This window comes from Ananas comosus, linkage group 22 (genome assembly GCF_001540865.1).
Source record: "Ananas comosus cultivar F153 linkage group 22, ASM154086v1, whole genome shotgun sequence".
Classification (NCBI taxonomy): Eukaryota; Viridiplantae; Streptophyta; class Magnoliopsida; order Poales; family Bromeliaceae; genus Ananas; species Ananas comosus.
In genome coordinates, this window is record NC_033642.1 from 3,860,929 (window position 1) to 3,874,618 (window position 13,690).

General features: G+C 38.6%; 1 protein-coding gene across 1 annotated transcript; it reads right to left on the reverse strand.

The window, feature by feature from the left end:
• LOC109727517 lies at nt 1,538-13,081 on the reverse strand. The gene is made up of 7 exons (XM_020257658.1): nt 12,909-13,081; nt 11,932-12,359; nt 11,665-11,831; nt 11,490-11,570; nt 11,281-11,356; nt 10,921-11,019; nt 1,538-2,117 (listed from the first exon to the last, which is right to left on the reverse strand). The coding sequence occupies exons 2-7, from the start codon at nt 12,338-12,340 to the stop codon at nt 1,966-1,968; spliced, it is 984 nt and encodes a 327-aa protein (XP_020113247.1). The 5' UTR covers nt 12,341-12,359; nt 12,909-13,081; the 3' UTR covers nt 1,538-1,965.

Genomic DNA, 13,690 nt, shown 5'->3' on the forward strand with positions numbered 1-13,690 from the left:
ACATAATGATATTGGAAAAAAAGCCTAATTTGATTTTGTTTTGCCGCAGGCGAGAGAATAGGCGCCCAAATATCACGAGATTTGAACCGTAGCACCTCTGCAACTATACGAGGTGGGTGGTACTTTCCGAAATCATTGGATTTCCTCTTATGTCTAAAGTGTCATTTTTTAGCATATCTGTATATTGAGCATTGTGCATAGTAGGATTTATTTGAGAGCTTGTGTTGTATATTGTGAGTACAAATGCATATGAGATGATTGTAAATTAATGAAAACTAGTAAACCCTATGTATGCATGAACAATGACAAGAACTTAGAAAAGGCAAAGAACTTAGTGATAATGAGAACAAATGACATTATGACATAAATATAGAGAGTGGTATTAACGAGTTTTGAATGCTAGAGTTGAACATCAAGGGATGTGGTATTCATGAGTTTGGATGCTAGTGTTACAATAGTGACATTTATGGGTCAAGAATGCTAGAGTACAAGTGTGGCATTAATGAATCAAGAAGGCATGTGAATGAGCATAAAGAGCATATAGTGTGAGTGGCACTAATGAAAGTTAGAGAATGTAAGTAAATAACATAGTTGATATTATGACATAACAACCTTAAAGTTAAGGGTCATATGAGTATTGGAATCCTTAAAGTTAAGGATTGATCATACTAGCCTATAAGTCTTGGCTTGAGGGTGGTCGCACCCCCTCGAGCGATGAGCTCCGGAGTTGTCATCACTGGGTTAGAGTTGCCCAGAAGACGGTCCTAGGTTGTTCCTCTTCTACTCAGCATTGGAGCACTCTCACAACAGCAACAACCTGGCAGCATGTGAAGTTCGACTTCCCCTTTGATTTTGGTGAAGTTTCGAAGCTTAGAATTATAGGAGAGATGCATGCACAGCTAGTTCTTGAAGTTAAAGAGTTTGTGAAAGGCTTCATTTTATCAAATCTCCAGGTATTTTTGGATCTATTGAAGTTTTGGTAAAAGCTGCCAATTTTTGAGCAAGCTGAGATTTTGATGGATTTTGGTTTTTTTCTCTTGAAGCTGAGCTTTTTTTTTGTTGGGGAGAATCTTAATTTCATTTAGAGCAAGTGCGAACTTTGTTTGAGCTGAATCAAAGATTGGTTTTTAGTGAATTTCAATTTTCATTGAGTCCATCAATCAAAAATCAGCATTTGGTTGCGTTTGTGTTCTTGAGTTTTTTATCACCTTCGCATGGTAATTTCGTGGTATCTACGAGGTTTTTTGATGGATTAGACGGACGCTTGGGAACATACTTGGGAATGTTGTGGTCTTCCTCATTGCCTTGGTTCCCTCATTAAGTATAATATGAAAATATAGTAAGTTAAACTTTCGGGCATGACTGGTTAATTCACATTATCCATCACACGATCAAAGAAACAAAAACAAACAGAGATATTCCTTGCTTTCGAAGATTGGTGGATTAATAAAAAAAATGCCATCCCAGTAAACTGAAGCTGTTCCGCCTTGAAGACTTATCAGCTTCTTAATCGAAGAAGAGAACAAGCCCAGCGAGAGAGAGAGAGAAAGACGAACAATATTTCTTACAAGTCTTCCGGAACAGATCAATGCTGTATTGGAACACAACATTTCTAGTACTAGATTAACAGAAAAGACCGGAAATGTTTCAGTAGTTTTCAAACAGACTCCTCAACCGTACATGCTACCATATAAACACTCATTACACCAATTTCTAATGTATTCGAAGTTTCGGCTTTCCCAACAGCAACATCCTAGTAAGAGCTTACAGCCTGCTCAGGAAACACCGCTACACAAATGAAACACGGAAACTTGGGAAGCACCTTAACTGGATCAGGAGAGGTACGAAGTGGACAACAAATACTTAAAAAGTCTACAGCAAGCAAATGAGTAACTCTTGAATAGAAAAGCATTCAACGAAACAAAGGATCGGTGGTCACGAGAAGCTGATACGCTGTCCGGTGCCTCATTCAATAACAACTGTTCGGACTCGACCTCGGGAAGAATTGGTACGTGCACCTGATCCCATCCTTGCGAAATGGTGTGCTTGCTCTGCCGCTGGAAGTGCCCATCCTGTTGCTCGATCTTGATCTCGCCCCTCAGTGCTACTACGATTTCCTACACAATTCGAAAGGGGCAAAAATTTCATGCCTTGTACGTAACAACAGACAAGCACAGAAAAGGCCTAAAGTAACAGGAAGAAAAATACAAAAGGTTCTAAAGGATGCTGTCAAAATCAAGTTTCTCCCAATATTATATTCTACTATTCTCCACTGGCTTGATACTCTCACTTGCAATGTTTAAGTAGGTCCAGGGGCCTATCATAGCATGAATCTATTTTGCCTATGTACTGTTGTATCAACGTTGTTCAATGTTCACCGCAATGACATATGCTTGCCGGCTATTATTTCTCAAGGAATAGCATGAACATGATATATCAACAATTTAGAATTAAGTTTTCAGAGTCATATTCAATGATCGCCCCAAAACATAGGGCCTCTCTAAGACAACAAAATGGTTTAGGGTTGAAGTTTATGAAACTGTTTAGGCAGATGAGTACTTGAGGCTAAGACTAATATATGGGTTTTTTTTTTCCTTTTTGTTTTGGGGTTAATATAACATTAGAGTAAAACCCAAGATCGTTTGAGAAATTTTGATATCCACCATATAGTTTTCAAAAACTTCCTTGACATTCCTAAATTCTTGATCCTTGTGATAATTAAGTCTAATTGTCAAAATGTCATCAAATTCTATTAGGTGTACCTAGAAAGAAGGGTAAAAGGGGCACAACACATAAATTATGTAAGTAAGCTTAACCAATACTATAATTTTAAGAATACAACTTATAAAAACATTTTAACTAAATGTGTTAGTATTAATTTTTAAAAACTGTGATTTAAAACTTCTTTTTTAGCCCATGGGCTTCCTGGGCAGCCCAACTCTCTATAGGCCTTGCCTAGTAGCCCATACCTTGATTTCCACATGTGAAGTTTAGTCTCATATTGAAAACCAAAGACATGTTACTACATTTTATATGCTCTCTCACTCTCAACTTAGTTGGAACATGAGAGTGGAGCTCTCGACTAAACGCACGCACAGCACAAGCACGAGCCGAGCCGGGCGAGCGGCGGCACGCGCGGACCTGGTTCATTTGCACCTTTTCTTTTATTTTATTTTTATTGGATTAAAATATTATTTAAGCCCTATGATGGCCTTACCTTGGGAAGGACCCAAACGAGATCATGACCAAATCTAATCTGGATCTTGTCCAGAATTGGTCCAACCTCGGGAAGGGTCAATATCTTGACCAAATCATCCCTTTGGACCCTTCCCGTTGGACCATTCTAAACCTCTCCTATACATAAGTGAAGGTACACTCGTGTTTGTGCATGAGACTTAACCCGAGCTTGCACCTTAAAAATCCTCTTCTTCGTCACCTTCTTTCACACTGATTTTTACATCTATTCTGCACTGAACTTTACATTGTCATTTTTGCTGGATCTCTGAAAGCTTATTGGATTCGTGTTGCACCACCCTAAAGACATGCCGACGGGGTAGACAGTGATCGTTGTATCGCTAGGAGTGATTGTCGAAGCCTTGCATGTGGAGGGGCAATCTTGCGTCTAGGACAGTGCTTTCGCACGCCTCGACTCACAGACATCATCTGATCTCTTAATCTCTATAGTATTAACTATTTGATTTTTGCTTCCGATTTTCAAAACTAAAGTAAAATTGTTTTTCATTCTAAAATTATTTAAAAGAATATTTTACTAAAGATTTAGATAAATTTTTCCAACAATCTAGAAGCGAGAACGATTTTAATTTTTCTATTTCCTTTGGCATAGTACATAGAATATTATTTTACTATAAAATTACATATAAATATATATATGTGCGCGCGCGCGCGCGCGCGTGTGTGTGATTAATAATACTATAATCTTGAACATATATATATACTGTTATTGTTGCGCTGATAATTCATATCGTACTATTGTACTGTTACCACAGTAGATAACGTGAACTCTATACTGTCACTAAACATAACTTAGAATATCTTAACTGTCATTTTTACTGAACAATAGTTTGACGTTAGTGTAGTGAAATTTATCACAGATTTTTTATAATGGACGACTCATATTCGGTGAAACCTTTTACTTTTGATGGTCGTAAAAATTCTGGCTCACCACACTTTGGGCTTGTATCTGCTATCTCGGATCCTATCGAGAATAGCAATGTATATGCATCTAAAGGTGCAATCCAGACTGCGGTCAACAGACCGTATACTCGGAGCCAAGCCCAAACCGGATCCACTCCTGTTACTGAAACTGCACCTACACCTGCAACTATACATCATGTTGACCCTAACATGATCAACTATCATTGCTTGAACCAGATTCTTAGTACCCTATCTGATAAACTGTATGACATATACTGTAATGCTAAAACAGTTAGGAAACTTTGGACATCTTTAGAAAACAAGTATGGTCAGATTGATTCTACCCGAAAGAGATACCAAGCTTCAAATTTGATTAAGTTTAAGTTGGTGAATAATAAGTCTATGTCTGACCAGCTTTATGATTTTGAGTACATAGTTGAGCAATTTAGATCTAGTGGTGTAGATCTTGATGAGAGTTTTTTAGTAGTCACCCTTATAGATAAGTTGCCACCATCTTGGTCGAACCATGCAAATGATCTCAACTATAATCAAAGAGAGATTTCCCTGAATTATGTCCTAAGATCCATTAGGATAGAAGAGTCAAACCGAGCTAGGGATAAGAAGCCTAGTGAACCCATAACCCAAGCCAACCTAGGAGAGAATCCTAAAAATAAGGGTAGAAACTTTCAACGTCATAGGAACTTAAGAAAAAGCCTTTCCATCATAGAAAGTTCAACCCAAACTTTATGAAGCCTAAACCTGATGGGAGTGGAGACAACTCTCGTTGCTTTGTGTGCGGGAAGACTAACCACTATGCGAAGGATAGCTATTTTCGCAAGACTCAGCCTTCTACACCTAAGAAGAAAAAGGGAGCTCCACCTGAGTGCCAGATAAATATGTTGACTGCTGAACCTGATCCTTCTGACTCCACTATCAGGAATCATGTGGAGGATTGGTGAACATAGGGAATGCAGCCTCTTCTCACGTGCTTGGGACAGTCGAGTTGATTTGAAACTGACCTCTGGGAAAGCCCTAACATTGCACGGAGTCCACCATGTTCCCGATATTAGGAAGAATTTGATTAGTGGTTCTCTTTTAGTTCAGCAGGGTTTTAAGTTGGTTTTTGAATGTAACAGAGTAGTTATTACAAAGGGTGTGAATTTTGTAAGGAAGGGATTTTTAAGTGATGGTTTGTTTAAACTATCTCTATCTTCTCCTTCTATTAATGAAAGTGCCCTTGTTTTGAATATTGTTTCTACTAATATTTGACATGAAAGATTGGGACATGTAAATACAATGGCATGGAAGTTGGGACATGTAAATACAATACTATTAAAAGATTGATGCATCTTGATTTGATTCCTAAATCTAATTTACCTAATCATAAATATGAAATATGTGTGCAATCTAAGAAGCCTAGAAAACCTTTAAATCAGTGGATAGAGATTGTGATCTTTTAGAACTTGTGCATAGTGATGTTTGTGATGGAAGTAGATCCACTAGAGGTGGAAATAAATATTTTGTGACTTTTATAAATGCTCATTCAAAATATAGTTATGTTTATTTGATCAAGACAAAAGATGAGGTTTTAAGCAGATTTAAAATTTATAAAGCTGAGGTAGATAATCAATTAGATAAGAAAATTAAGATTTTGATATCTGATCGAGGAGGTGAATATACTTCAAATGAGATGACATCTTTCTGTCAAGAATTTGGAATTGTACATCAAGTGACTGCACCTTATATACCTCAATCTAATAGAATTGCTGAACGCAAGAATAGAACCTTGATGGATATGGTGAACTCGATGATTACTAGTTCAGGTGCACCTGAGAACTTGTGGGGGGAAGCATTAATTTCTGCATGTATGATTTTAAATAGGATTCTCCACAAGAATTCTAATATGTCTTCTTATGAGCTTTGGAAAGATAGAAGCCTAATCTGAGTTATTTTAAAGTGTGGGGATGCCTAGCTAAAGTTAAGATAACTGAGAATAAGAGAAGGAAGATTGGAACGAAAACTGTAGATACACTTTTTATAGGTTATGCATTAGATAGCAATGCCAACAAATTTCTAGTGGTGAATTCTGAGATTAGTAAGATTTCTAACAACACTATTATTGAAGCTAGAGATGTAGTGTATTTTGAGGATATTTTTCTTTTTAGGACTAGAGCTGAGCCTGTAGGTAGTTCTAGCGGACCTAGAGTTAGTGAACCTATAGAAGAAGTTGAACCTAAGAGAAGTAAGCGTCCTAAAATAGAGAACTTTTTGAGATGATTTTTGTGTCCTACTAGTAGAAGATATTCTATCTACTTTTGAACAAGCTATGAAGTCTTTAGATGCATCATTTGGAAAGAGGCTATTAATCTTGAGATGCAATCTAGTCTACAGAATCATACTTGGGAGTTGACTGATTTACCTCTAGGATATAAGCTTGTAGGCTGTAGATGGATTTTTTAGAAGAAGTTGAGACCTGATGGTTCTGTAGAAAAGTACAAGGCTAGATTAGTAGTACAAGGGTTTGCACAGAAACCAGGCGTAGATTACTTTGATGTGTATGCACCTATTGCTAGAATTACCTCAATTAGAGTGTTGATAGGCTTAGCTTCTGTCCATAATTTGATTGTTCATCAAATGGATGTTAAAACAGCTTTTCTGAATGGTGATTTAGATGAAGAGATCTATATGAAACAACCTGAAGGTTTTGTAGTTACTTGACATGAAAACAAAGTGTTCGAATTGACTAGATCTCTATATGGACTTAAGCAAGCTCCAAAACAATGGCACTTGAAATTTGATTCTTTAGTTGTATCAAATGGTTTTCATGTGAACATGTCTGATGAATGTGTATATTCAAAAGAATATGATGGACAGATTGTGATCCTGTGTTTATATGTTGATGATATTTTAATTTTTGGTACCAATATGACTGTAATATATGATGTGAAGAAATTACTTAGTAAGAATTTTGATACGAAAGACCTTGGGCAAGCAGACGTAATTCTCAATATGAAAATCATTAGAAAATCAAAAGAAATTGTTATGAACCAATCTCACTACAGTGAACAATTATTGAAGAAGTTTGGATATTTTGATATTAGAACTGCAGTGACACCTTATGATCCTAGTGTACACCTTAAGAAGAGTAGAGGTGATCCAATAGGTTAGAATAGATATGCACAAATTACAGGATCTTTAGGATTCTAGTAAACTATACTAGACCTGATTTGGCTTATCCTGTTAACAGATTGAGAAGATATACCCATAATCCAAATAGAGAGCACCGGAATGCTTTAGAAAAAGTTTTGAGATACCTGAAGGGAACTGTGTCTTATAGATTACATTACAGTGGCTTTCCTGCAGTATTGGAAGGATATAGTGATGCCAATTAGATTAGTGATACAGCTGATGTGAAGTCGACTACTAGATTTGTTTTTCTCCTAGGAGGAGCAGCTGTTTTTTGGAAGTCAACCAAACAATCTTTAATCGCTAGAAGTACTATGGAATCTAAACTTACAGCATTAGATACCACTGTAGCAGAGGCTAAGTGGATTAGAGTTTCTTTATAATTTGCCGCTAATGGAGCGACCTTTGGCACCTGTGTATTCATTGTGATTGTAGATCTACAATAGACAAGTGTGCCCAAAAGAATGTGGAGACTAAGATAAATAGATTCATGAAAGTGAGACATAAGTTCATTCGACAAAATATGAAGGAAAATGTAATTGCTTTGGAGTTCGTGAGATCTGCGAAAAACTTGGCTAATCAATTTACCAAGGGATTATCTATGACTGTAATCCTAGAATCGTCGAGGGGGATGGGGCTTAGCCCACAATGAAAGTTACCGGCGACGGCAACCCAACCTGTTGCAGGTTCAATGGGTAGAAACAAGTCGAACAGGTAGCTGTGAGGAGCACTGTTTTTGTATCCTCATCCTATGGCGACAGTGCTCATATCTGCAAGAGGATAAGAAAGTCATTAGCCCTGAATGGTTCTGAGACCCATGAAGCAGGGTGTGACCTTGCAGACACCCTTCCGAGGACCTACTATATGTGTGGAGTTGTGAGGCCGCGACTATGGGAAGAGGGCGGTTCCCTAAAACACACATGAAGCGATATTAGCGCATGGCCGTAATAGTGCTCGCCCGCTTAAAACCTAAACGACTGTACCATGTGTGCGGTTTGTGGAAATCCGATTCACCGGGCTTGGCTCAAGGCGTAGTCCACCATTGTGCCCTCGGATGTACATAGATAAGCACTAAGTGAAGGTTCAAATCCGAAAGATACCTTCGCCAAATACGTGGTATAGGAGATTCAGTATTCTTTCGAATTGTTTTGCATTTCTATTTTATTTACTTGAAGTTTTAAATCATGTCGGGTAATGTTAGTATTAATTTTTAAAAACCGTGATTTAAAACTTCTTTTTAGCCCATGGGCTTCCTAGGCAGCCCAACACTCGATAGGCCTTACCTAGGAGCACGTGCCTTGGTTTCCATATGTGAAGTGTAGTCTCACATTGGAAACCAAAGGCATGTTACAATATTTTATATACTCTCTCACTCTCAACTTAGTTGCTTGGGAGAATATGAGAGTGGAGCTCTCGACTAAACGCATGCACAGCACGAGCACGAGCCGAGCCGAGCCGAGCCGAGCCGGGCGAGCGGCGGCGCACACGGACCTGGTTCATTTGCACCTTTTCTTTTATTTTATTTTTATTGGATTAAAATATTATTTAAGCCCAATGATAGCCTTACCTTGGGAAGGACCCAAACAAGATCATGACCAGATCTAATCTGGATCTTGTCCAGAATTGGTCCAACTCGAGAAGGGTCAATATCTTGACCAAATCATCCCTTTGGACCCTTCCCGTTGGACCATTCTAAACCTCTCCTATATATAAGTGAAGGTGCACTGGTGTTTGTGCATGAGACTTAACCCGAGCTTGCACCTTAAAAATCCTCTTCTTCCTTACCTTCTTTCACACTGATTTTTACATCTATTCTGCACTGAACTTTACATTGTCATTTTTGCTGGATCTCTGAAAGCTTATTGGGTTCGTGTTGCACCACCCTGAAGACGTGCCGACGGGGTAGACAGTGGTCGTTGTATCGCTAGGAGTGATTGCCGGAGCCTCGCACGTGGAGGGCAATCTCGCTTCTAGGACAGTACTTTCGCACGCCTCGACTCACAAGCCTCATCTGATCTCTTAATCTCTATAGTATTAACTATTTGATTTTTGCTTCCGATTTTCAAAACTAAAGTTAAATTGTTTTTCATTCTAAAATTATTTAAAAGAATATTTTACTAAAGATTTAGAAAGATAAATTCTTCCAACAAAATGTTCCCATTTTATGATGGAGAATAGGATTGTGGTGCACAATTTTTCTGTGCACATGGTGCATGCACTAATTTTTATCAAAGGAAAAAAAAATAGCAAGGCCAATTAAGGGTGGGAACGCCATCCATGCCAACCCCTAGCTTCGCTCTTGAGAATTAGAGAGATAAGAGTTTCCCAAATCAGACCTCACTTCAACAAATTCATTTAGCCAAATGAATAAATAGTAAAATAGATGTGTTTAAACAGCAAGATAGAGCAGTTTTGTTTAAAAAAATGGTTGAAATGTGAGTTGTGAACCATTTGCAAAGAAATCTGATGTTGGCACCGATGCTGCTTTGTGCCGATCAGCATGGGTGGCAGAGACCAAGTTATGAGACCGAGATAAATAATTGCGAATTGAAAAAAGAAAAAAAGAACATTTGGCCAAGCAAAAAGAAAAAAGATGATGAGGATTGCTCATTTGCATATAAGTATCTATTTGATCCCAAAGCATCAACATCGTAAGCTGTGCAATTCTCTAAACAGCGAAAAAGAAGTCTTGATTATGATGATATGCAGCTGATCTCAACATGTTTTTCCTAAAGATTTCAAATGAAATTTATCTGTTTGATATTTAAAAATTTCAACTGATTATGGTTAACTAGTTGCCCATCCCACAAAGTTGAGAGCTGCAGGAATTCAAACAAGTAATCACTAAATCAGACGTAATAATTCTAAAGAAGCATCTGGTAACTAACTAGCGCTGAAAAACCAGATTAACTTGCCCCAACTTCTTTGCAAAATCAAGAATTATAATTAATTCTTTAATAAGCTCAGCACTGCTATTTAGATTACCAAAATTTTCAATACTTACACCACTGTATCAATAACTAAGACACTTGAATTAAATCCATCCTAGCTCTTGAACTTTCCAAGCTTCCATCTTGCTATCAACACTAAAAAAAATATGTTTCTATATAAATATGTTTCTATATAAGAGTACAAAAGTGTTTCTAAATTTATAACTTAGAAGTATTTTGAGCCTCAAGTAGTCACATACTGCACCACTCAAAACATAGCAAAAACAAGAACCATTTATACAATTTAATGCTTCAAAACAAGTCACACATTGAACTAAGCAGGCTTCCCAAACAGGCAGAGAAAATTGGAGCAAAATCTAATAATTTGCAACTGTAGTTTAATAAGACAACATAGAGAACATAGATGAGACAACAACATGCAAGGTAATCTTAGTGTAAGCAAGCAAGCAGAAGAAGCAATACAAATAGAGCTTGATATACTATACATAATGTATTCTTCAAAAACAGTCCCAAGTTAAGAAAAAACAGCAACTCAAACAGCATAGAATTAAATCAACTCATCAACTTAGTTGACTTGTCAAAAGTTTGTTCAACACTAGCACAAGATTGACTCGGACTATAGACTTACTTGAACTGCCGCTATCAAGCATGCCAAATCCAGGATTCCAACCTGGAAAGTGCTGCCTCGCATTCCCTCTCCAAGTTTCCTCAAACCCAGCCAACTCATCTGAAAGCAGCGCAAGCAGTAAAAACCATGCCAAAGGAACCAAAGAAGAAGAACAACAACAACAACAACTATGGAAGCAAGCTATCATGAACAACAATAATGAGTATGACTCAATAGGTACTCAAATCTCATAGGTGAACAACAACAACAACAACTATGGAAGCAAGCTATCATGAACAACAATAATGAGTATGACTCAATAGGTACTCAAATCTCATAGGTGAACAACAACAACAACAACTACTATCGAGTGTGTCATACCTTCATTTAGGTTGTGCAATGTCTGTGTGGTGTCTACTCTCCCATCAGAACCCAATCTTCTTGTCACTGAATGCCCCTGCAGAAAAATTAGAACAAAACTTTACTCCCGATTCTCCCGATACATCATTTCAATATGCACACTCGACACATTAAAGAGTGGATAAAGCAACATATGCAAGTGCAAAAATAAGCGGAGAAGAAGAATATACCTTATCATGAATTCCACGAGAGATTCTATGGGCGGCTCTCCCAGAGGTTGCATCTGCTTCCTTGCTCTCTTCCACAGTAATCTACGAGAAGCAGCAGTGTTAAAATGTTGTGGCTCTACGTCCAAGAAGCACAATCACGAGAAAGAGAGAGGAGGGAGCGTGACTGACTACTTACTCCATCACCACCTGTCCTTCTAGTAGTAGAGGAGGTGTAGTAAGCACCATTAGGACCGCCATACGTCACGGTAGAGCTCCGGAAAGTACAAGTACGAGCCTGCGGCTGAGCCACACTAGCCCTGCTGAATTCGCCACCACCATATTGTACATGCGGATTCTTCATCTCTGCAAGAAAATGAAAAAACCAAGCAAAATCAACTGAGAAAAACGAAGATCAAACACCAAGAGACGGAAAAACAATACCTTCAACCTCGATCAAATATACCTTGGGTTTCTTCATCGGGTTCTTGAACAATCGGTTGCCCGCCCGACCGCCCGTGTCTCCGTTCTCCCTCATTCGTGTCCTCCTCTGCTACATCCTCCTTATCCTCATCGTCATCGGAAACCTCCCTGATAACCGGCCCTCCTGACCGAGCAGGAAGAGGAGCCTCCTCGAGGAACCGGGCATCGGCCGTCTCTCCGAACATGCTCCTGCCCGGCGCAAACACGCTGGGGCCCCCAAAAATGCTGGGGCCCATCAAGCTCCCGAAGGGCCGATTAAAGAAAGGGTCGTCGAAGGGGTCTCTCCCACCGAACAAGCTGGCGATCAAGCTCCCCGACCTCCCGACGCCGAATCCAGGGAAAGGATCCCCAAACCCAAAGAAATCGTCCCTCCCTCCTCTTCCTCTCTCCATTTTATCACTTTGGTGTTCCCTACATTTATAATTAACATACAAAACATCATTCCGCCGGCCAATAAATAGTCAACCATCCTATATACTTTGAACTCCAGCCTCTAGGAGAAGGGAAGTTGCACCGCACAACATATAATAATAATAATAATAATAATAATAATAATAATAATAATAATAATAATTTTAAGGATGTAAATTATCACCAAAANAATCAAAATTACTAACGGGACTCCGCATGCCTATTTACTATAGTCAACTCCTCCTCATTATTCAATTAAAGATCGTCCGTACGCACTTAAGAAAAAAAAAAAAAAAAAAAAAAAATTTGAGGTAACCCAAGTTGATAGATAAAGGGAAGGCAAAAGGCCTCGCACGGCCGGGAGATTAAAAGCAATAAAGCTCACACGAATATACGAAACAACACGTGAAACAAAGACGACGCATAGGTAGCACAAAATCGAAGATAATCAGAAAAAGAACAAAATGGATTAGAAATCGGTGACCAGTCCGTAATCAAGAAACCAAGGAACGCACAGAGAGAAAAGGCATGGGGAAGTAATTTTACTACCGCTTGAGAATGGAGGCAGAACCGAGAGCAACGGGGAGGGCACGGAGAATCGGGACCGCGCGCTCTCTGGTTGTAATTTGCTTACGCGAAATAGCGATAGAGAGTACAGGAAAAGGAAAATTTGAGAGAGAATAGGGTCGGTGGTCGGGATACAAATAGAATGGACTAGAAGAAACTGGAGAGGACCGACGACCAATAAAATAAATAGGGACAACTTCAAAAACCCCTCTGTGGTTTCCAACTTTCTCACTTTAGTACCCTGTGGTTTAAAGTATATCAATTTGCCCCTCTGTGGTTTTATTTTTATTTTTTCTATAGCTTTTTTCTTAATATTTCGTTAAATTATATGCAAAAAAATATCAGATATCCATCTAGATTTACCGAATATTTACTTTNGACCGCGGGAAGGGAGTTGCTTCGAGCTAGCTTCCTACGAGGACGACTTGCTAGGTGGTCTACCTCTCGTTGTATTTTATTTTGGAGAGGTTGAGAGCTTTTGCCCGTGTACTAGAGACCACCATTTTTGTACATTTGAGACAGATATTGTACTTCTTATGACTCTTTTTATTGTCTAGCTTTACTTCTTTACCTTGGTATAGATGATAGAACTATATTTGCTCTGATATCACTAGTTGCTAGTTATTTCACTTCTTCTACTTGTTTTATCACTTGCTTTTACTTCCGCTTTTATTGTAGACGCCTTATATGTGTTGACATATGGCGGGTCTGGGCACGCTACCGGGAGGGCCTCCGCCGGTCCCGGGGCGTGACAAGATGCTATT